This window comes from Schistocerca gregaria, chromosome 11 (genome assembly GCF_023897955.1).
Source record: "Schistocerca gregaria isolate iqSchGreg1 chromosome 11, iqSchGreg1.2, whole genome shotgun sequence".
Lineage (NCBI taxonomy): Eukaryota > Metazoa > Arthropoda > Insecta > Orthoptera > Acrididae > Schistocerca > Schistocerca gregaria.
The window spans coordinates 102693526-102718752 of record NC_064930.1 but is presented as its reverse complement, the minus strand read 5'-3'; the positions used below and the strand labels follow the sequence as shown (position 1 = coordinate 102718752).

At 44.7% G+C, this 25227-nt stretch overlaps 1 protein-coding gene across 1 annotated transcript in view; it reads left to right on the top strand.

Annotated features, from left to right (window-relative positions):
- Positions 1-25227, top strand: part of LOC126295146 (high affinity cGMP-specific 3',5'-cyclic phosphodiesterase 9A-like) — a 2007270-nt gene that overhangs the window by 1892977 nt on the left and 89066 nt on the right. The window contains exon 8 of the mRNA XM_049987432.1: positions 930-1044. Within this exon, the coding sequence (XP_049843389.1) occupies positions 930-1044 (115 nt within the window). The remainder of the gene's footprint in view (positions 1-929; positions 1045-25227) is intronic.

Genomic DNA, 25227 nt, shown 5'->3' with positions numbered 1-25227 from the left:
CGAGACTCGAACTCGGGACCTTTGCAGGAGAGCTTCTGTGAAGTTTGCAAAGTGGGAGACGAGGTATTGGCGGAAGTAAAGCTGTGAGGACAGGGCGTGAGTCGTGCTTGGGTAGCCCAGTTGCACTTGCCCGCAAAAGGCAAAGGTCCCGAGTTCGAGTCTCGGTCCGGCACACCGTTTTAATCTGCCAGGAAGTTCCATATCGGCGCACATTCCGCTGCAGACTGAAAATCTCGTACTGTGCAGTGTGTCTGCAAGGAATGATGCACCACTCACAGGCATATCAGGCAAGAACATTGGTCATGAGAAGAGCCTGACAGGGAGTGGAGATGTGCGTCACTCTTTCTAGACGACAAGCGGTTTGAAGAACTCGGCAGGGATGACCAGCTGTCAGTGAGCGCAGGTCCGTCTCCACCTGTTTCCGCGTGAATATTGCAGAAGGGAACTGCATGCAGTGGGCATTTGGAGTTAGGTGCTCGCAAAAGGCCACCGCTCACAGTGGCTGCTCGTTGTTAGTGGGCCAGGCAACACAGAATCTGGACAGCAGCTGACTGGATTATGTGTAGTGCCGCCCAGCGAGTCGTGACTTCGCCTCTTCTCAAATTATGCATGGTGTCTAGTGCAGCGGTGGCCCAGTGAGGCGTTTATTTGGCTCCGTGTGGAGACTGTACTTCAGGGCAGAGGTGGTCCTGTCATATTTTGGGGTGTTTCTCATGTCATATTTCTCATGTGACACCATTCTCAGGCACACTCATTCAGATTTCCCATGAGCCAGGATGTTTCATGTGTTTGTGTTATATAAGTATGTTTGACATGAGGTTCTGTACATTTTAGTAAATGTCAACATCTGACACCCATGCCTCTAACTCCACTGCACGCCCCCTGTAGCCAGTCTGTGCTGACATCACACCTCGTCTGTCTCTTGATAGGCTTCTACAAGGAGCTGCCTCCACCGCTCTCCACCGAGGCCTGCCGCCGGCTTCAGTACCGCAGGAAGAGCGACTCCGTCAGGCGGCGAGTCCGGGAGAAGTTCTACAAGATCTGGTGAGTGCCGCTCCGCCAGCCAATCATGGAGGTGCACTGCAGGTACCTTCGCGTCTGATCTGCTTCGCCATATGACGCCCTAGTACTAGTAATGTGATGCAAGGTGACACTCGAGCTTTCGGGTCGGATCCACTTGTCCCTTCATCAGGTGCTAGCCAGTATATCCATTAGGCTCGTTATAGGTAGCTTCCTGACTGATATTTTTTTTCGCTACCGTAGTGCGGTGCTAGGTGACACAGAAGTTTTTCGAACCTCTGTCTCATTCATGAGTTGTTCAGTGTTGTTCCCATCTGCTTTTTAGGACGCATAGCACGATTTAGCATGCCACTCAACCTTTCAGGTCGACTCACCGCTTCATCACCTGCTCAGTGTTGCACTCACTGGGGCGTAGACTGCAGTGTAAAGTAGGGGAAAGTGGCCACTCTAAAGGAAATTTAAATTCCACTGAGGCATAGTATACGATAGAAGAGAGGCGGCCAAGATTTCGACTCGTGGGCTGTTCCCCGGCGCAAGTGCCGGAGTGCTCAGTTTCGCTGGATGTTTCCCCCACCGGCACGGCCAGCTGTCTGAATGCGAGGGGTTCGGGGGGGGGGGGGGGGGGGGGGGAGGGAACTGCATACGCCCTGCTTTTAAATGGCACTGCAAACGCACTGAATACGTTTGTTTTATATAACACATTTCTCAACAACATAAATCTCAAACAAAGCAAATTTTCATAATATAGTTTGATTATTTTTGTGGCAATGGAGACTTTATACAATTTCTGTTTGGTACAAACTGTCGCCATACACACAGATAGAGAAAATTTCACAGATATTCGCACTGAAGTTGCCGTGCAATCGTAACATATGTAGTTTCAAAGACGAAAAAATATATTTCACACAAATATGCTGATGGAAATATTGTAGCGCTTTTGCAACTTCGTAGTGGAGACGTGGGAACTCTGCCTGAGGAATGCAGTGTGGACATTATGGACAGTTTTAACGTAAAATTATTTGCGTTTGGGGTGGTAGTTCTCTTGCAGGTCAATCAGTTGCATGTGCACATTCAAAGGAGCGTTTTCGTCTGAAACGGCAAACGCACTGCTTTTAAATGGCACTGCAAACGCACTGAATACGATTGTTTTATATTACACATTTCTCAACAACATAAATCTCAAACAAAACGAATTTTCATTATATAGTTTGATTATTTTTGTGGCAATGGAGACTTTATACAATTTCTGTTTGGTACAAACTGTCGGCATACACACACATAGAGAAAATTTCACAGATATTCGCACTGAAGTTGCCGTGCAATCGTAACATATGTAGTTTCAAAGACGAAAAAATATATTTCACACAAATATGCTGATGGAAATTTGGAGCGCTTTTGCAACTTCATTGTGGAGACGTGGGAACTCTGCCTGAGGAATGCAGTGTGGACATTATGGACAGTTTTAACGTAAAATTATTTGCGTTTGGGATGGTAGTTCTCTTGCAGGTCAATCAGTTACATGTGCACATTCAAAGGAGCGTTTTCGTCTGAAACGGCAAACGATCTCTAAAACAACTCGGGCACAGACGAAATATCGACATTTGCCATTAAAATATACATAAAACTACCCTTGTAATTCTTTCAAGGGCACAATGAATTTTCAAGCCTCGTTTTTTCTTTAACAGGAGTGTGAATAGGAGACTGGACTATGTTTGTCAAAATGTGTCGCTCCTATACCTCAATTTTCTTTTTAAATGCGGCCCTATCACATCACAATGTTATTACTGCGGACAGTGTGTAGTTAAGTCCACTTAAGGGGGTAGGACTTCAAACGAGCCGACTTTGAGCAGGAGAGTCACCACAGGACATTTTAATTTCTACTGTCTATACTTTTACAACTAAATTTACAAAACTTTGTCAGCATGACGAGGAAGGATTCAGAATGCACACTCACAGCAGTGGAAGTTCAAAAACATACGAAAAAACCTTTTTTTTTTACATGTGACATTTCATCATATTTTCACTTACTATTGGCAGCATTTGTTAATATCATCATCATCATCATCATCATCATTTAAGACTGATTATGCCTTTGAGCGTTCAGACTGGAGCATAGCCCCCCTTATAAAATTCCTCCACGATCCCCTATTCAGTGCTAACATTGGAGCCTCTTCTGATGTTAAACCTATTACTTCAAAATCATTCTTAACCGAATCCAGGTACCTTGTTCGTCTGCCCCGACTCCTCCTACCCTCTACTGCTGAACCCATGACTCTCTTGGGTAACCTTGCTTCTCCCATGTGTGTAACATGACCCCACCATCTAAGCCTGTTCGCCCTGACTGCTACATCTACAGAGTTCATTCCCAGTTTTTCTTTGATTTCCTCATTGTGGACACCCTCCTGCAATTGTTCCCATCTACTAGTACCTGCAACCATCCTAGCTACTTTCATATCCGTAACCTCAACCTTGTTGATAAGGTGACCTGAATCCACCCAGCTTTCGCTCCCATACAACAAAGTTGGTCAAAAGATTGAGCGGTGCACAGATAACTTAGTCTTGGTACTGACTTCCTTCTTGCAGAAGAGAGTAGATCGTAGCTGAGCGCTCACTGCATTAGCTTTGCTACACCTCGCTTCCAGTTCTTTCACTATGTTGCCATCCTGTGAGAATATGCATCCTAAGTACTTCAAACCGTCCACCTGTTCTAACTTTGTTCCTCCTATTTGGCACTCAATCCGTTTAAAGATTGGTGTGATTACTGCTTTTGTCCAGTCTGATGGAACCTGTCCCGACTCCCAGGCCATTTCAATTATCCTGTGTAGCCATTTAAGACCTGACATTCCACTGTATTTGATGAGTTCCGACTTAATTTCATCCACCCCAGCAGCTTTATTGCACTGCAATCTATTGACAATTTTCTCCACTTCCTCAAATGTGATCCTATTTCCTTCATCATTCCTATCCCATTCTACCTCGAAATCTGAAACATTACTGATCGTATTTTCAGCTACATTGAGCAACTCTTCAAAATATTCCCTCCATCTACCCAAGGCATCCACAGGATTCACCAGCAGTTTTCCTGACCTGTCCAAAATACTTGTCATTTCCTTCTTACCTCCCTTTCGAAGACTGCTATTTACACTCCAGAATGGTTTTCCAGCAGCTTGACCCATAGTCTCCAACCTGTTTCCAAAGTCTTCCCAAGATTTCTTCTTGGATGCTGCAATTATCTGTTTCGTTTTGTTTCTTTCTTTAACATAACTTTCTCTGTCTACCTGAGTTCTAGTATCTAGCCATTTTTGATACGCCTTCTTTTTCCTTTTACAGGCTGCCTTGACTGTGTCATTCCATCAAGCTGTTTGCTTCATCCTACTTTTACACACTACTGTTCCAAGACATTCTTTAGCCACTTCTAGTACTCTGTCTCTGTACCTTGTCCATTCCTTTTCCAATGACTGTAATTGACTACATTCAACTACGTGGTACCTTTCTGAGATAGCTGTTATGTACTTGTGCCTGATTTCCTTATCCTGAAGTTTCTCCACTCTTATGCTCCTACATATGGACCTGACCTCCTGCACTTTCGGCCTCACAATCCCAATATCACTGCAGATTAAATAATGATCAGTGTCATCAAAGAATCCCCTGAATACATGTGTGTCCCTCATAGCCTTCCTGAATTCCTGATCTGTTAATGTCAATGACAGATCTGGTTCCCCTGCCTTCCCAAGTATACTGGTGAATGTTCTTATGTTTAAAAAAGGAGTTTGTGATTAATAATCCCATACTGGCACAGAAATCCAAGAGTTGTTTCCCGTCCCTGTTGGCCTCCATATCCTCTCCAAATTTACCCATAACCTTTTCATACCCTTCTGTTCGATTTCCAATCCTGGCGTTAAAATCACCCACGAGCAGAACACTGTCCTTGTCCTTTACTCTAACAACTACATCACAGAGTGCCACATAAAAACTATCCATCTTATCTTGATCTGTCCCTTCACAATGCGAATATACTGACACAATCCTAATTTTCTTGCTAGACACTGTCAAATCTATCCACATCAGTCGTTCGTTTACATACCTTATTGGATCTACGCTGGGTTCCATTTCTTTCCTAATGTAAAGCCCTACACCCCATTGTGCTATTCCTGCTTTGACTCCTGACAGGTAGACCTTGTATTCTCCCACTTCCTCTTCTTTCTCACCCCTTACCCGAATGTCACTAACAGCTAAAACGTCCAGCCCCATCTTTCTTGCAGCCTCTGCCAGCTCTACCTTCTTCCCAGAGCAGCCCCCATTGATATTAATAGCTCCCCATCTCATTACCATTTGTTTGTTGCTATGGGTACACTTTTCTTCATGAGTAAGAAAGATTCTTCAATGAATTTTGCACAGCATACAAACGATACTTACAGCTCTATGAAACTCTAGAATTTATTTAGTTTGTGAAAAAATGAATGAACTGTTACATTTTAAACTTCGTGTTTTAGAAAAAACTCAAATTTTATAGATAATTAAGTCAATTTTTACCACAGTTTTTAATAGACTTGAAAAATTCTAGTTTCATGCACATGTAAGTATGGTTTGTATTCTGTGCAAAATTCATCGAATAATCTCTCTTACTCATGAAGAAAATTGCACCTATAGCAACAAATGCAGCCAATAGTAAGCGAAAAAATGGTGAAATTTCACATGTGAAAAAAAATTTTGTTATGTATTTGAACTTCCACTGCTATGATTGTGAATGCTGAATCCTTTCTGGTCACTCTGACAAAGTTTTATGAATTTATTTGTAAAAGTAAAGACATTGGAAATAAAAATGTTATGTGGTGCCTGTCCTGTTCCAAGTCGGCCCATTTGACTTCCTACCCCCCTTAAAACGCCTTTTCTGCAGCCCATTCCGGATGTCTACTTTTCACCCTGCACCCCTTTTTCCTTCATAAAGTGAACAACAGCGACTGTTAAGTCGAGGAATCGTTCCAAACACACCGGCTGACATAGCCAACGCGCTCTGCATTCATGTATAAAGTCTCCGTAATCTTAATTCAGCTTCATCACTGACTGTTGCAGCTGATAGTGGAATAACTCGTGCGACCACACAAATTTTACTATTCGTTCTACCAATTTCTTCACGTCCTCCATTCCCGCAAATTTCGCACAAAGTCCATCTGAATGCACAGGACGATGAATCCCGTCTACCAAGCGTTGTACATTTTCGCTCTTTCGCTGTCAACTAAAGCTTGAGATTCTTTCTACATGGTGTTGTAATATCGTTTCATAGCAAATTTGCACTACCCTTCGCTTATGCACATGTATAATAATACATACTGAGACATCGCGTCCCTCTCTTCTGTCATTCCGGTTCATTTTTAAGGTAGCTGACCGCAGGTCGCTAGACTGCCTCTTTTTGCGCAAACAGCCACCGGACGTGTGACCTTTCTTCGTACCAGGAACGAAAAGCGGTGACACTACGATTGTTCCGAACTGAAGAGAGTAGGTTAAATTTCGTGCATTCAGCCGCACAAATAAAATTTCCTCCACTGATATTTCGGCCGCGTCTCGTCCGGCCATCCTCAGAGTGAGTCACAAGACTGACAAGGTGCCAAGGGGGGCCATATACGCTCCACCACGGCGGTACTGCGCATGCGCGACACAGATGATGGTCGCTGGCAGAGAAATAAGCTTACACATGCGCCGCCTGTGGCGAAGGCGTACAGACATTCGATTCGCTTATCGATGTATGGTCGGCGGCGGTGACACCGTGACGACTTCTCTGCAGTTTAATTACCCCAAGAGCCGGATTCCATGCTTTCTCCGAATTAAAACCATTATCTCTATTTTCGATACTTCACACATCTCTCATGAACGGTGCGTGTTGTTTGAACTATGTACGACTTCTCACAACACTCGGTTTACGAAGCAGTAAATCGTCCTTTACAGAGGCGAGTAAAGCTGCAATCTTCGTGGCGGTCGGGGTGGGGGGGGGGGGGAGGGGTGGAAGATCACCTTAAGACAGTTTTTCTCAAGAATACTGGCTATCTTCGAGGAAAGAGCACCCACTTAGGGCAAAAACGCACTAGGTCTGAAGGAACAACTATTTTCTTCCCCATCACATACCTGCAGTCTAGGATCTGCATTGAATGCCCTACAAACGTGCTGCGGAGAAAATCCATTCGATTTAAAAATTCTCTTGAGGGTATGTGAGCTCTTCTTGCAAATTGTCTGTATCGGATATAAAGTGAGCCCTTTGCACTAAGGTCTTAAGGACACCTATATTCTGTCAAGGGTGACGGCAGCTACTGGCATGTAGATATAGGTTTCCGATACACGGCATGTCCTGATGTGCCATCAACTTTACGGCGAACGACAACATCCAAAAAGGGGACGGAGCCGTGTTTTCTATCTCCATAGTAAATTTGATACTAGTGAAAAAATGGTTCAAATGGCTCTGAGCACTATGGGACTCAACTGCTGTGGTCATCAGTCCCCTAGAACTTAGAACTACTTAAACCTAACTAACCTAAGGACATCACACACATCCATACCCAAGGCAGGATTCGAACCTGCGACCGTAGCAGTCGCACGGTTCCGGACTGCGCGCCTAGAACCGCAAGACCACCGCGGCCGGCTGATACTAGTGAAGTTGATGGGCTTTTCCTCGTCTCTCCACCCGCCGTTCCACCGTTTTTATTTCATTGTACGTTTCCTTATTTTGGTAACTTTCTATGTCCGGTCGCCATGCTCTTTCGTTCGCGCTTTTAGGTCCATTTTATGTTTTTAACGCGGTACAACGTAGGTGAGAAAGACCATAGATGATTGAGTTTATTGTAAGTAACGTCCAGTTTTCTCTTTCAATTTGTCTTAATTTTGACATTGTAGCCGATTAGTTCCTTTTCTCATATTTCAGACTCGATGATTCCCCTCCGATCCGCGTGTAGCAGAATGTTTTGTATTATTATAGTTTACACCTGATAGGAGAGCCAGTCATAACAAAACTCTACCAGCTGGTGAGCAAGATGTACGAGACAAGCAAAATACCCTCAGACTTCAAGAAGAATATAATAATTCCAACCCCAAAGAAAGCAGGTGCTGACAGATGTGAAAATTACCGAACTATCAGTTTAATAAGTCACAGCTGCAAAATACTAACGCGAATTCTTTACAGACGAATGGAAAAACTGGTAGATGCGGACCTCGGGGAATATCAGTTTGGATTCCGTAGAAATGTTGGAACACGTGAGGCAATACTGACCCTACGATTTATCTTAGAAGAAAGATTATGGAAAGACAAACGTACGTTTCAAGCATTTGTAGACTTAGAGAAAGCCTTTGCCAATGTTGACTGGAATACTCTCTTTCAAATTCTGAAGGTGGCAGGGGTAAAATACAGGGAGCGAAAGGCTATTTACAATTTGTACAGAAACCAGATGGCAGTCATAAGAGTCGAGGGGCATGAAAGGGGAGCAGTGGTTGGGAAGGGAGTGAGACAGGGTTGTAGCCTCTCCCCGATGTTTTTCAATCTGTATATTGAGCAAGCAGTAAAGGAAACAAAAGAAAAATTCGGCGTAGGTATTAAAATTCATGGAGAAGAAGTAAAAACTTTGAGGTTCGCCGGTGACATTGTAATTCTGTCAGAGACGGCAAAGGACTTGGAAGAGCAGTTGAACGGAATGGGCAGTGTCTTGAAAGGAGGATATAAGATGAACATCAACAAAAGCAAAACGAGGATAATGGAATGTAGTCAAATTAAATCGGGTGATGCTGAGGGAATTAGATTAGGAAATGAGACACTTAAAGTGGTAAAGGAGTTTTGATATTTAGGAAGTAAAATAACTGATGATGGTCGAAGTAGAGAGGATATAAAATGTAGACTGGCAATGGCAAGGAAAGCGTTTCTGAAGAAGAGAAATTTGTTAACATCGAATATAGATTTATGTAGCAGGAAGTCGTTTCTGAAAGTATTTGTTTGGAGTGTAGCCATGTATGGAAGTGAAACATGGACGATAACTAGTTTGGACAAGAAGAGAATAGAAGCTTTCGAAATGTGGTGCTACAGAAGAATGCTGAAGATTAGATGGGTAGATCACATAGCTAATGAGGAGATACTGAATAGGATTGGGGAGAAGAGAAGTTTGTGGAACAACTTGACCAGAAGAAGGGATCGGTTGGTAGGATATGTTCTGAGGCATCAAGGGATCACAAATTTAGCATTGGAGGGCAGCGTGGAGGGTAAAAATCGTAGAGGGAGACCAAGAGATGAATACAGTAAGCAGATTCAGAAGGATGTAGGTTGCTGTAGGTACTGGGAGATGAAGAAGCTTGCACAGGATAGAGTTACATGGAGAGCTGCATCAAACCAGTCTCAGGACTGAAGACAACAACAACAACACACCAGATGATGGAACTTTACGAGTTTCGAAACCGGACATGTAGACAATAAAAGTTTCTGGGTTAAGCAACTGTCGTGAAGTTTCTTCATTTTTCAGAATGCACAAGGAGACTATGTTGGAAAATTAAGAAAAAAGCCGGCTGGTGTGGCCGAGAGGTTCTAGGCGCTTCAGTCCGGAACCGCGCTGCTGCTACGGTCGCAAGTTCGAATCCTGCCTCGGGCATGGATACGTGTGATGTCCTTAGGTTAGTTAGGTTTAAGTAGTTCTAAGTTCTATGGGACTGATGACCTCAGATGATAAGTCCCATAGTGCTCAGAGCCATTTGAACCATTTTTAAGGAAAAAGTTTCTCTGACAAGGGGAAAGGACGACGTTGCGATCACGGATTCACTTAAAACTTCGTACACCTCTAGTAGGCCATTAAAACAACGTAATGTACAAGGAGTAAGGTGCACTACTTTGGCAATGCCGAGAAAATTGGAAGAGAAGTTTTCGCCGCTATTATGTAACGGATGTGCACGCGGAAGCAGTCATTGTAGCGGAATGGAAGAGGTCATGGTGGTCAAGTGATTAACCTTCGTGCCTGCTGAGATAAATGTGTACGATTCGATGGTTCGGTTCTCGCTCAAATTTTGCAGCTGCCTCGATAGCCAAGTTTACACCGGCACGGTAGCGTGTGTGCTCACAGGGTTAGCTGCCCTCTGTAATTAAGAACAGATAATAAAAAAAACCTGAGTGAATGGGTCAACGAGGAACTTGAAAGGATGTCATGGGGTGTCCACCCCGAACAAACGCAACGAACAGAAACCAACAAAGTGAGATCAAGAAAAAAAAGTGGTTATCGATCGCGCGTTGCAAGAAGGCAGCCGATGGGGCGACGGTTCGAATACTGCTAAGTCTGAATTTTTAATCTACCTTTTGTCGTCACTGGTTACATAATTTAATTTATATGACACTTGAGAGATAATGTAATAAAAAACGCATATTTGCACGAAGTATTTGCATCAACTTTCAGTTTAATCTACCTTTCTCCATCACTGGTCTCATAATTCAATCTATACCACATTTCAGCGATAATGCAATAAACAAACACGTGTATTTACATGAAGTATCTGCATCCAGTTTCAGTTTTTGTTTTCCATAACTGCATGACAAACACCCTCCTGGAACGTGTAATGTAGAGAGCACATCCGACGAGTAATTGTACGTTACTCTTGTGGTCTGGCATATCGTGAATTACTGTATTAATGATAGTGAATAACATCATTCGCATCATCATTTATCGTGGTTTGACTTGCGCTTTCCAAGCCTGTCCCAACTCTTAGAAAATGTAATTACGAATAGTAAAATAGTTAAATAACACGAAATTCACTACAGCTTCATGAAAATACACGTAGTCTTTCTTTTTATTATACAGGGTGATTCAAAAAGAATACCACAACTTTAGGAATTTAAAACTCTGCAACGACAAAAGGCAGAGCTAAGCACTATCTGTCGGCGAATTAAGGGAGCTATAAAGTTTCATTTAGTTGTACATTTGTTCGCTTGAGGCGCTGTTGACTAGGCGTCAGCGTCAGTTGATGCTAAGATGGCGACCGCTCAACAGAGAGCTTTTTGTGTTATTGAGTACGGCAGAAGTGAATCGACGACAGTTGTTCAGCGTGCATTTCGAACGAAGTATGGTGTTAAACCTCCTGATAGGTGGTGTATTAAACGTTGGTATAAACAGTTTACTGAGAATGGGTGTTTGTGCAAAGGGAAAAGTTCTGGACGGCCGAGAACGAGTGATGAAAATGTAGCACGCATCCAGCAGGCATTTGTTCGCAGCCCAGGAAAATCGCCCCGCAGAGCTAGCAGAGAGCTGCAAATTCCACAATCAACTGTATGGAGAGTCCTATGAAAAAGGTTAGTTATGAAACCTTATCGTCTGAAATTGGTTCAAGCACTGTCTGCAGCTGATAAGATTAAAAGAATCGATTTCTGTGATTTTATCCTTGCTCAAATGGAAACAGATGAATCTTTCGTTTCAAAGATTGTGTTTAGTGATGAAGCAACTTTCCACACTAACGGGAAAGTCAACCGTCACAATGTCTGTATATGGGGCACTGAGAATCCGCGGGAAACAACTCAGTATGAACGTGACTCGCCTAAGGCGAACGTTTTCTGTGCCATTTCAGCCAATAAAGTTTTGGGTCCCTTTTCTTCGAAGGTGCTACTGTAACTGGACTACAGTATCTGGAGATGTTAGAGAATTGGCTGTTCCCTCAGCTCGAACAAGAAGCACAACAATTCATATTTCAGCAGGATGGAGCGCCACCACATTGGCACTTATCTGTCTGTAACTACCTGAACGTCAACTACCCGAGGCGATGGATCGGCCTCCAGGCAGCCCGTGACAGAGCACTTCATCACTGGCCTCCAAGAAGCCCTGATCTTACCCCCTGCGATTTTTTCTTATGGGGGTATGTTAAGGATATGGTGTTTCGGCCACCTCTCCCAGCCACCATTGATGATTTGAAACGAGAAATAACAGCAGCTATCCAAACTGTTACGCCTGATATGCTACAGAGAGTGTGGAACGAGTTGGAAGTATCGGGTTGATATTGCTCGAGTGTCTGGAGGGGGCCATATTGAACATCTCTGAACTTGTTTTTGAGTGAAAAAAAACCTTTTTAAATACTCTTTGTAATGATGTATAACAGAAGGTTATATTATGTTTCTTTCATTAAATACACATTTTTAAAGTTGTAGTATTCTTTTTGAATCACCCTGTATTACCTCTCAGAGGCCATATAAATTGAATTATATAACCAGTGACGAAAAAAAAAAAAAGAGATTAAAAAGTTAATGTTTGCGTGATTCTTACCATTGCGTCGACAAAGACCGTCTTTGCAGTGCCCCAACGCTTACCGCTTGCTGCTTGCAGTAAACACCTTTGCACAGATACACCAGTCACATAATAGAGGCATAAAATTTCTCTTGGATTTTCCCGGAGCTACCGCAGTAGTGCACCTTATTACTTGCATATGTTAAAAAAAATGTCGAAATTCCTCCAGCTGTATTAAGGTGTTGGTTTAATTGGCAACTAGTTTCGATGTTGTTACATCATCTTCAGGGCCATACTTGTTGACAGCAACCGTATGTGTCTAACACTAGCAGTCAGTGGTGAGATAGGCGTGATCCATGCGGAAGGCATACTACCTAGAACACGCCTATCTCACCACTGACTGCTAGTGTTAGAAACATACGGTTGCTGTCAACAAGTATGGCCCTGAAGATGATGTTGTAACAACATCGAAACTAGTTGCCAATAAAACCAACACCTTAATACAGCTGGAGGAATTTCGGCATTTTTTAACATACCTGGTGATCAAAAAGTCAGTATAAATTTGAAAACTGAATAAATCACGGAATAATGTAGATAGAGAGGTACAAATTGACACACATGCTTGGAATGACATGGGGTTTTATTAGAACCAAAAAATACAAACGTTCAAAAATGTCCGACAGACGGCGCTTCATCTGATCAGAATAGCAATAATTAGCATAACAAAGTAAGACAAAGCAAAGATGATGTTCTTTACAGGAAATGCTCAATATGTCCACCATCATTCCTCGACAACAGCTGTACTCGAGGAATAATGGTGTGAACAACACTGTAAAGCATGTCCGGAGTTATGGTGAGGATGTTGTCTTTCAGCATCCCTAGAGATGTCGGTCGATCACGATACACTTGCGACTTCAGGTAACTCCAAAGGCAATAATCGCACGGACTGAGGTCTGGGGACCTGGGAGGCCAAGCATGACGAAAGTGGCGGCTGAGCACACGATCATCACCCAACGACGCGCGCAAGAGATCTTTCACGCGTCTAGCAATATGGGGTGTTTTCTTTTTGGTTCTAATAAAACCCCATGTCATTCCAAGCATGTACGTCAATTTGTACCTCTCTCTCTATCTACATTATTCCGTGGCTTATAAAGTTTTCAAATTTATACTGACTTTTTGATCATCCGGTATATTATACTAGGTGACGTCCCAAGTCGTCTATTACAATTATGGGAATACGAAGATTATTACTTGCAGTTTTAATGGCCTCCTAAAGGTTTGCAAAATTTGACGTAAATCCGTAATCCCAATGTCACTGCCGCCCCTTGACAGCTAAGTCATTTGTTTGTATTTCATTCCGAGAACTTTTCAAATTACCCTCGTAGAAACAGTGTTACTTTTAAATATGAACTTTCGGCTTCTTAGGCGATAGCCAGACACCGTAATACTAAACAGGAAGTCCACGCAACCAATATTGATGACTGTGTGGGTAAGGGGGATGGTGGTTATAGGCAGTGCCTTTTTTCTAAAAAAAAGTTTGAGGGTACTCCGACATTGGATATAATGCAGCGAAAATTAGTTATAGCTGAAGCATGGGATATCACCCGTCTACTTTTAGCCATGACGTCATCAGCATGTCGAAATAAAGAAAAAGGTATCTGACTCTTCAGTTGAATTTAACAGCCGGGCGTGGTGGCCGAGCGGTTCTAGGCACTCAGTCTGGAACTGCGCGACTGCTACGGTCGCAGGTTCGAATCCTGCCTCGGGCATGGATGTGTGTGATGTTCTTAGGTTAGTTATGTTTAAGTAGTTCTAAGTTCTAGGGGACTGATGACCACAGATGTTAAGTCCCATAGTGCTCAGAGCCATTTTTTTATTTTTTTTTTTAACTTTAACAGCTCAAATGAAGCAGGCGATACTGAGAAACACATAAACATACAAGAGAATGTGGTATCGAACACTTCAATTAACATCACCTCAAATGAAGCATGCGATTCCCATCAACCCCTGAACAATAAAGGTTTACAGTTCCAGTTTGAATGTGGTATCGAACACTTCAGTTAACATCACCTCAAATGAAGCATGCGATTCCCAGCAGCCCCTGAACAATAAAGGTTTACAGTTCCAGTTTCGTCATCCACTGATGTTGAACTTCCTGGCTTTTCCCTCGCACACGAAAAATTAACAGTTTTTGGTTTTTTAGATGCAGGAGAACAAGTAAAATAGTTTGTTAGTTTTCTTGTCATCTCTCACCTCCAACTTAACTTACAAGTTGCAACAAAAGACAGGACACACTGTAAAACTTTGCACAACTAACAAGAACGGAACGGCAAACGCAAACGAAAAAAGAACAACAAAACAAAGATGGCAATGAATCGCCAAGGATCATGGTAGCAGGACCATAGAGATACCTATCGGTAGCTCGGCTTTTGAGCGTACGCATATCCGTTTAGCACTACCATCGCCCACTGTTAGAGGGCGAGAGCAGTACATGCTTGTCGAACTGGCTGCCAGCGATTCAGTTGTCGAGAACGGTTGCCGCAGCTTCTAGATGCCCGAAATAGTCAATGACATCGCTTTTCCCACCAAAAAGATCTCTGGTGTCGTTGTTACTGCAATTACCAACACGAGAAAATGAAATAAAAAATTTACTTCCGTGAAATAAATCTTTGGCAGTCTTCCAACTTCTCAACTTTGTAAAAAGAAAAAATTACTTTGTTGACAAAAAGTATAGGGGATCGCATCCCCCGGCGTTCCCGCACAGGGTGTACACAACCAGGGATATCCGGGAAAAACCCGGGAATTTTTTCATCCGGGAGAAAACCGGGAAAAACCCGGGAATTTTTCATTGTTTTAGTTTTCGGTTAAATTTATGTAACTTTGACTGGTAAAAACCAATACTCTCACAAAGAATATTACTGTATCTCGCTACTGCACAATAATACTTCAGCAATAAAAAACGAACGAGAGGAAAAAAACGAAAATAAAACATACACTCCTGGAAATGGAAAAAAGAACACATTGACACCGGTGTGTCAGACCCACCATACTTGCTCCCGACACTGCGAGAGGGCTGTACAAGCAATGATCACACGCACGGCACAGCGGACACACCAGGAACCGCGGTGTTGGCCGTCGAATGGCGCTAGCTGCGCAGCATTTGTGCACCGCCGCCGTCAGTGTCAGCCAGACTGCCGTGGCATACGGAGCTCCATCGCAGTCTTTAACACTGGTAGCATGCCGCGACAGCGTGGACGTGAACCGTATGTGCAGTTGACGGACTTTGAGCGAGGGCGTATAGTGGGCATGCGGGAGGCCGGGTGGACGTACCGCCGAATTGCTCAACACGTGAGGCGTGAGGTCTCCACAGTACATCGATGTTGTCGCCAGTGGTCGGCGGAAGGTGCACGTGCCCATCGACCTGGGACCGGACCGCAGCGACGCACGGATGCACGCAAGACCGTAGGATCCTACGCAGTGCCGTAGGGGACCGCACCGCCACTTCCCAGCAAATTAGGGACACTGTTGCTCCTGGGGTATCGGCGAGGACCATTCGCAACCGTCTCCATGAAGCTGGGCTACGGTCCAGCACACCGTTAGGCCGTCTTCCGCTCACGCCCCAACATCGTGCAGCCCGCCTCCAGTGGTGTCGCGACAGGCGTAAATGGAGGGACGAATGGAGACGTGTCGTCTTCAGCGATGAGAGTCGCTTCTGCCTCGGTGCCAATGATGGTCGTATGCGTGTTTGGCGCAGTGCAGGTGAGCGCCACAATCATGACTGCATACGACCGAGGCACACAGGGCCAACACCCGGCATCATGGTGTGGGGAGCGATCTTCTACACTGGCCGTACACCTCTGGTGATCGTGGAGGGGACACAGAATAGTGCACGCTACATCCAAACCGTCATCGAACCCATCGTTCTACCATTCCTAGACAGGCAATGGAACTTGCTGTTCCAACAGGACAATGCACGTCCGCATGTATCCCGTGTCACCCAACGTGCTCTAGAAGGTGTAAGTCAACTACCCTGGCCAGCAAGATCTCCGGATCTGTCCCCCATTGAGCATGTTTGGGACTGGATGAAGCGTCGTCTCACGCGGTCTGTACGTCCAGCACGAACGCTGGTCCAACTGAGGCGCCAGGTGGAAATGGCATGGCAAGCCGTTCCACAGGACTACATCCAGCATCTCCACGATTTCGTCTCCATGGGAGAATAGCAGCCTGCATTGCTGCGAAAGGTGGATATACACTGTCCTAGTGCCGACATTGTGCATGCTCTGTTGCCTGTGTCTATGTGCCTGTGGTTCTGTCAGTGTGATCATGTGATGTATCTGACCCCAGGAATGTGTCAATAAAGTTTCTCCTTCCTGGGACAATGAATTCACGGTGTTCTTATTTCAATTTCCAGGAGTGTAGTTGCAAAGGAAATGCACCAATGCAACAACGAAACACAGTGCTCATACAAGTGTCTGCCGACAGCTTTAGGAAGCTATGCAGTGTAACATAAATTGCCTCCGATGAGCGAGACGTCACAATTGTTTACATTAGATTCGTTTTTATCGGTTGCGTATGAGTAGTACCTTCTCCCGCTTCTGGCTACAGAAGTGTGGCAGTTAGCTGTATAAGCAGTAGCAGCAAGCTATCCAGAATAATTTTTACTGGTGCGCCTAAGTTGCCAGATTCCCAGATGCGCAACAGGGCCGGAACTAGGAGGCTGGGGCAAACCGGGATATCTGCCCTGGGCGGCAGTTTGAGGGGGGCACATACATATTATTGAAGAAAAATACCTGCACTTTGGCACACTTGATTCCAAATAACATGTCTTACGTTCCCTCTTCAGAAAGATGTGCGCTGCAAAATGAAGGTATTTTTGAAAATTCGATTTTTTACATTTTTGGCGTCCTACCTCAAACGCTCGAGGCTGGGGTAGCGCCATTAAGTTGTATTGGCCCGGTTCGGAAATATCGTAGATCCGCACCTGATGCACAGAGCAGTCTGAACTCTAGTGTGGGGGGGTGGTAGTCTCCATTGTTTACGTTACGTGATTTTGCTGTTTCCTCTTCGTTTATTGCTCTCACGTCAAATGAAAACAAAACGGATTTCTGTGGCCGGGAGCTGTCAAGTGAATTAAAATACATTCACATAACTACGCAAGGCTGGAGTGTGTTATTAATTTCAGATTTTATTTTGTTGCCACCTTTCTGACAGTCAATTGTTAATCGCCTTGCAGAACAATGAAGGTATTTTTGTCGGTTTGTTAAAGAAATTCGTCTTTTGTATATCTTTTCTGCTGAGGCAGTCAATTTGTTTGAAACGAAGTGTTTAATTCCACACTATTGGCTAGTTTCAGCTGTTCGCTGCATTTCAAGTTCATGTTTTCATCTTCTAGCACGTATGGCATTATGCTACAGTAAAGAAACAAACATGAAATAATACAGTACTGGTACTCCAAGAAAATTTACATTTCAATTTGGATATACGAATGTGCCCTTTTAGCCGAATTATGCATTTTAGTTCAAAAAATGGTTCAAAGCACTATGCGACTTAACATCTGAGGTGTTGAGTCGCCTAGAACGTAGAACTAATTAGACCTAACTAACTTAAGGACAGCACACACATGCATGCCCGAGGCAGGACTCGAACCTGCGACCGTAGCAGTCACGCGGTTCCGGATTGCGCGCCTAGAACCGCTAGACCGTATGCATTTTAGTATGGCTCCCAAAATTCCCATGCTCCTGGAGTATCCTCTAACGTCTTGTTTCTTTTATGACATCATGTAAGATCTTTTAATGTTTTGCACGTACGAATGCACGGCCTTCCTGCGTCATCGTAGCTGCGCAAGCGCAGCGTCGCCTGTTACCTGGCGTTCTCTGGCAACTGGTGAAACGAAACTATTTGTAACAGGTCGCGGGAAAATATTCCGAATGGTTGTTTGAAAAGCGTTACTTTCAAAGAAAATTTCCTTTTACGCAAGATGAACTGTGCGCGCGAATGTCCGATGAATATCTTAAATCGCAGAGCGTTTGACTCTCTTTCAAAAATAGAATCTTTGAGGACGACCGTTTAGAATATTTTCGATCCCAGAACATCAGACATTTATGTCGTTGTTAAAAATTTTCCTGGCACATTTGTGTGATGTATCTTAAAGTGTAACACGCGCAAAAAAGATCAACATTATGTGTGTAAGCTTAGCTTCTCTTGCACCTTATTTATCTTAGAGACCAATAGCCGGCCGCGGTGGTCTCGCGGTTCTAGGCGCGCAGTCCGGAACCGAGCGACTGCTACAGTCGCAGGTTCGAATCCTGCCTCGGGCATGGATGTGTGTGATGTCCTTAGGTTAGTTAGGTTTAAGTAGTTCCAAGTTCTAGGGGACTAATGACCACAGCAGTTGAGTCCCATAGTGCTCAGAGCCATTTGAACCATTTTTTTTTTTAGAGACCGATATTATACGTGTAAGCTTTTCTTTTCTTGTAGCAACACTATGTATGTTAATTTAAACCATTACCTTTCCCTATTTGTATGTTCGCGCTGCTTAACAGTGATGTTGCTATTGGCTGACTACATCACCAGTCCTATGCTCTGAATATCCTCTGTCATTGGCTGGCGAGATCTCTTCACATGAGCTACGACTGGTTAAAAAAGCGCATCGCAGTCGCGATTTCAATCCTTCGGAAACTAACATGCGGTGTTTGGTGGAATTCGAATTTATACTTTGCTGCAATACGAAAATATGCTGTGTACATGTTGCTGCACATCAGACATCTTTCCAAAACGTGTTTTTTTCCTCTGAGTTTCGTTTCCTAAAGTGCCAGGAAATTCTACGCCGGGCTATAAAACCACAACCATTGATAGGATTGATAAGTTTTACAGTTCCGATGAAAATTATACTGTCACGTACCACAGAAAAAGTGTATTTTCATCCGGGAGAAAGTGTATTTTTAACCGGGAAATCCGGGAATTTTTTTTCCTCGTCCACGTAGACACCCTGCCCCTGAAAAACAGCACTGGTTATAGGTAGTATGTGAATGCACCGATTGGTATGGATAGGATCCACTGGGCGTGAGGTGTGTTGGACTCCGGAGAGGGGCGGAAGAGTTTCATTCACATTCGGTCTGCAACTCTGCTGGGGGGGGGGGGGGGAGAGGAGGAGGAGGAGGAGGCGTGCAGACCAGCCGGGCTGTCGATAATCGCGCGGCCGTCGACTTCGTGGAAAAGTACCAGACCCTGCTAAAGGGGTTAGACTGGAGTGTTGTGATGCGGCGCGGTGAGTGAGGGAGGGTGGGTGGCGGCAGAGGGGGTGGCGGACGTTGCGGGGGACGGGGGGTGAAGTCGTGGGGTGGCGGGGGCCGGGAGGGGGCGGAACTCTGCCTCCAGTGAATTCTGGCAGCTGCCATAGCGACGCACCGACCTCGCTATACGAAGGCAGGCTTCAAAGTTTTCACGTAAACTAAGAGCACTTGCTCACGAAAGGCAAAGGTCCCGAGTTCGAGTCTCGGTCGGGCACACAGTTTTAATCTGCCAGGAAGTTTCATATCAGCGCACACTCCGCTGCAGAGTGAAAATCTCATTCTGGAAACATCCCCCAGGCTGTGGCTAAGCCATGTCTCCGCAATATCCTTTCTTTCAGGAGTGCTAGTTCTGCATGGTTCGCAGGAGAGCTTCTGTAAAGTTTGGAAGGTAGGAGACGAGGTACTGGCAGAAGTAAAGCTGTGAGTACCGGGCGTGAGTCGTGCTTCGGTGGCTCAGTTGGTAGAGCACTTGCCCGCGAAAGGCAAAGGTCCCGAGTTCGAGTCACGGTCGGGCACACAGTTTTAATCTGCCAGGAAGTTTCATATCAGCGCACACTCCGCTGCAGAGTGAAAATCTCATTCTGGAAACATCCCCCAGGCTGTGGCTAAGCCATGTCTCCGCAATATCCTTCCCTTCAGGAGTGCTAGTTCTGCATGGTTCGCAGGAGAGCTTCTGTAAAGTTTGGAAGGTACGAGACGAGGTACTGGCAGATGTAAAGCTGTGGGTACTGGGCGTGAGTCGTGCTTCGGTAGCTCAGTTGGTAGAGCACTTGCCCGCGAAAGGCAAAGGTCCCGAGTTCGAGTCTCGGTCGGGCACACAGTTTTAATCTGCCAGGAAGTTTCATATCAGCGCACACTCCGCTGCAGAGTGAAAATCTCATTCTGGAAACATCCCCCAGGCTGTGGCTAAGCCATGTCTCCGCAATATCCTTTCTTTCAGGAGTGCTAGTTCTGCATGGTTCGCAGGAGAGCTTCTGTAAAGTTTGGACGGTACGAGACGAGGTACTGGCAGATGTAAACCTGTGGGTACCGGGCGTGAGTCGTGCTTCGGTAGCTCAGTTGGTAGAGCACTTGCCCGCGAAAGGCAAAGGTCCCGAGTTCGAGTCTCGGTCGGGCACACAGTTTTAATCTGCCAGGAAGTTTTATAATAACAATATTTACACAATATTCCGTCGGATCTTGGAGGAACATAGACGTGTTAATAACTTACTCAGTATTAATGTTCTACAATAATATTTGTTTAGTGGTTTGTTATGAACTGGCTTTCGGCTTCTTACCATTGTCAGGCAACTTCATACTAAACAGGAAGTCCACACAACTTAAGCTAGAATTCATAGTTGTACAAGGTTTATTGTACAAAGATATGCGACATTTCATTACTACACTACTGGCCCATAAAATTGCTACACCACGAAGATGACGTGCTACAGACGCGAAATTTAACCGACAAGAAGATGGTGTGATATGCAAATGATTAGCTTTCCAGATCATTCACACAAGGTTGGCGCCGGTGGCGGTGCTGTGACATGAAGAAAGTTTCCACCCGATTTCTCATACACAAACAGCAGTTGACCGGCGTTGTCTGGTGAAACGTTGTTGTGATGCCTCGTGTAATGAGGAGAAATGCGTACCATCAAGTTTCCGACTTTGATAAAGGTCGGACTGTAGCCTACCGCGATGGCGGTTTATCGTATCGCGACATTGCTGCTCGCGTTGGTCGAGATCCAATGACTGTTAGCAGAATACGGAATCGGTGGGTTGAGGAGCAGTCGAGATGACAGGCATCTTAACCGCACGGCTGTAACGGATCGTGCAGCCACGCCTCGATCCCTGAGTCTACAGATGGGGACGTTTGCGACACGACAACCACCTGCACGAACAGTTCGACGACGTTTGCAGCAGCACGGACTATCAGCTCGGAGACCGTGGCTGCGGTTACTGTTGACGCTGCATCTCAGACAGGCCTGCGATGGCGTCCTCGACGGCGAACCCGGGTTGCACGAATGGCAAAACGTCATTTTTCGGATGAATCCAGGTTCTGTTTACAGCATCAAGATCGTCGCATCCGTATTTGGCGACATCGCGGTGAACGCACATTGGAAGCGTATATTCGTCATCACCATTATGGCGTATTACCTGGCGTGATGGTATGGGGTGCTATTGGTTACACGTCTCGGTCACCTCTTGTACGCATTGACGGGGCTTTGAACAGTGGACGTTACATTTCAGATGTGTTACGACCCGTGGCTCTACCCTTCATTCAATACCTGCGAAACCCTACATTTCAGCAGCATAAAGCACGACCGCGTGTTGCAGGTCCTGTACGGGCCTTTCTCGATACAGAAAATGTTCGACTGCTGCCCTAGACCGCACATTCTCCAGATCTCTCACCAGTTCAAAACGTCTGGTCAATGGTGGCCGAAAAAACTGGCTCGTCACAATACGCCAGTCACTACTCCTGATGATCTGTGGTATCGTGTTGAAGCTGCATGGGCAGCTGTACCTGTACACGCCATCCAAGCTCTGTTTGGCTCAATGACCTGGCGTATCAAGGCCGTTATTACAGCCGAAGGTGGTTGTTCTGGGTACCGATTTCTCAGGATCTATGCACCGAAATTGCGTGAAAATGTAATCACATGTCAGTTCCAGTACAATATATTTGTCCAGTGAATACCCGTTTATCATCAGCATTTCTTCTTGGCGTAGCAATTTTAATGACCAGTAGTGTATATCGATACAAAACACAAGATTAATATAATACCTAAATAGGCCCTGAACAAACATGTTGCACAAATGAAAAATAGCACAGGCTACTATGTCATATGAACAAACTGGTGAATGTGATGAACAGACAGAGAAAAGAGAATGGGACGTAGAAAGAAGTCTATGAAATGTGTGTGTGGAACGATTACAGCAATAATAAACACCAATCAGAAAATACTGATCTGGTTCTTAATGACCAAACACAGTTCCACTGTTCACTCCTACTACAGTAGCAGCAACCAGTTAATATTTACGATGTTACTTATAATCCGTCTTGATTGCAAAATGTTTATTCATATGACCGGATTCGGTTCCTCTAGAACCATCTTTAGATCTGATATTTCGGTTAAAGGAGTGAAACGTCCAAATACAGCAACTTTCACATATGACGCATGATATGAAAGTTGCTGTATTTGGACGGGTTACTCCTGTAACCGAAATATCAGATCTGAAGGTGGTTCTAGAGGCACCGAAACCTGTCATATGAATAAACATTTTGCAGCCAAGACGGATTATAAGTAACATCATGAAATCACTGATTGCGGCTCTCCTATCAGACATTATGTCTGTTTTTGACAATTAATATTTCTCTTACCGTTAGATAACGTAATCGTTTTAATCGTTCCATACTCACATTCCATAGACTTCTTTCTCCTCCCAACCCCCCCCCCCCCTCCAACGTTTTTTTCTGTCTGCTCATCACATTCACCAAAGAGCCAAGGAAACTGGTACACCTGCCTAATATCGTGTAGAGCCCCTCAATCACGCTGGAGTGCCACAAGACGATCTGGCATAACTCGACTAATGTCTGAAGTAGTGGTGGAGGGAACTGACACCATGAATCCTGCAGGACTGTGCATAAATCCTTAAGAGTACGAGGGGTTGGAGATCTCCTCTGGACAGCACGCAGCAAGGCATCCCAAATATGCTCAATAATGTTCATGTCGGGGGAGTTTGGTAGCCAACGAAAACGTTTATACTCAGAAGAGTGTTCCTGGAGCCACTCTGTAGCAATTCTGGATGTGTGGGGCCTCGCATTGTCCTGCTGGAATTGCCCAAGTCCGTCGGAATACACAATGGACAAGAATGGACCCAGGTGATCAGGCAGGATGTTTACATTGAATGGTTGGCACGCTGACACTTGCTGGTGACCCAGAATTGAAATCTGCAGCAATTTGCGGAAGGGTTACACTTCTGTCACGTTGAATGATTCACTTCAGTCTTCGTTGGTTCCGTTCTTGCAGGATCTTTCCGCCCATAGCAATGTCAGAGATTTGACGTTTTATCGGATTCCTGATATTCAAGATACACTTCTGAAGTGGTCATAAGGAAAAATTCTCACTTCATCGCTATCTCAGAGATGCTGTGTCCCATCGCTCGTGCACCGAGTATAACACCACGCTGAAACTCATTTAAACCTTGGTAACCTGTCATTATAGCAGCAGTAACCTACGTAACAACAGCTCCAGACACTTGTTGTCTTATATAAGCGCTGCCAGAGGGCAATATTCTGCCTGTTTACATAACTCTGTATTTGAATAGACCTACGCATGCCTATGCCAGTTTCTTTGGCCCTTCACTGTAGTAGCATGTGACATTTCTCAGTTCTACAACATTTTTGGCTGAGACATTCATATGCTTTTAATATTTAAATATACCATAATATAAGATTTATTTGTTCAGTGTCTCTTTAGATATTATGTTATTCTTGTGTCTTACATCGACACAGTCATAAATATGACATATCTTTGATTTTAGTATTCAGTTATCTGACGATGGCCTAAGAGGGCAAAAGCATTTCAGTTTAACCCCACTGAGCAGACAGGAGTAGATATTCTGTAAACAATCAAAGGTAATGAAGTGTTTCTCATCCAGGAGTCGCATTTGTTTGTTGCTTGCTTGTGAGAAGATCGTAATTGGCCTCTTGTCTGGAGGAGAAATGTGTGACAGCATCTGCGCAAATTGTACAGTTTGCAGCCTACTGAGATAGCATTTGATCGTTTTGCCATATTTCCACTGGCATCAGTTGTGGTCCTGTGACTGTAATGCGAATAAGGTGTCAATTTTTTCAAGTTGTCCGTTCTTAACGCCCTTCAGGCTCTCGCCTACCCCACAGGACTGGCACCTGAGAGCGCAGAAATATTGCTCGTTTGCCTCCGCTATATCGGATAGCAACATCACTTAGCTCGAGTTGGGAAATGGGCTCATCTGCAGCGAGACAAGTATTCAGTTGAACAACCTGATGATGCCTGGATCGACAGGGACAGCTAACACGATGGCCATTTGTAGCGGCTTCCCTCGACGTGGCAGTAGATACAGGTGCCCTGACAGTGGGCCCAAAAATAGCAGTGAACACAGTAAAGGCACCGTGTTCTCATTTCAGACGAGTCCCTGTACTGTGTACAGCATCACCATGGACATTTGCTTGCTTACACTCCTCGAGCAGACTCGCTAGCGGTCTTTGTGGCCGAGCGGTTCTAGGCGCTTCAGTGTGGGACCGCACGACAGCTACAGTCGCAGGTTCGAATCCTTCCTCGGGCATGGATGTGTGTGATGTCCTTAGGTTTGTGAGGTTTAAGTAGTCCTAAGTTCTAGGGGAGTCATGACCTCAGATGTTAAGTGCCATAGTGCTCAGAGCCATTTGAACCATTTAGACTTACCAGTGCCATATTGCATTCATCTTCGTCACACGGGCCCAGGACTTGATGTGGTGGTATGAGCAGCCATCAGGACACAAAACGGTCAACTCTAGTTGATGTGTTCATATTGGTAGCTGTTCCCTACCTTTGAGGATTCCTTGAAAATAGCTTTCAATAAGATAATATAGGACTACACGTTGCCCATAGTGTTCTGGTCTATACCTTTACAGAGGGTGTTAATGCTGTTGTCCCGGTTAGCACGTTCTCCAGGTCTGTAACCTACTGAAGACATCT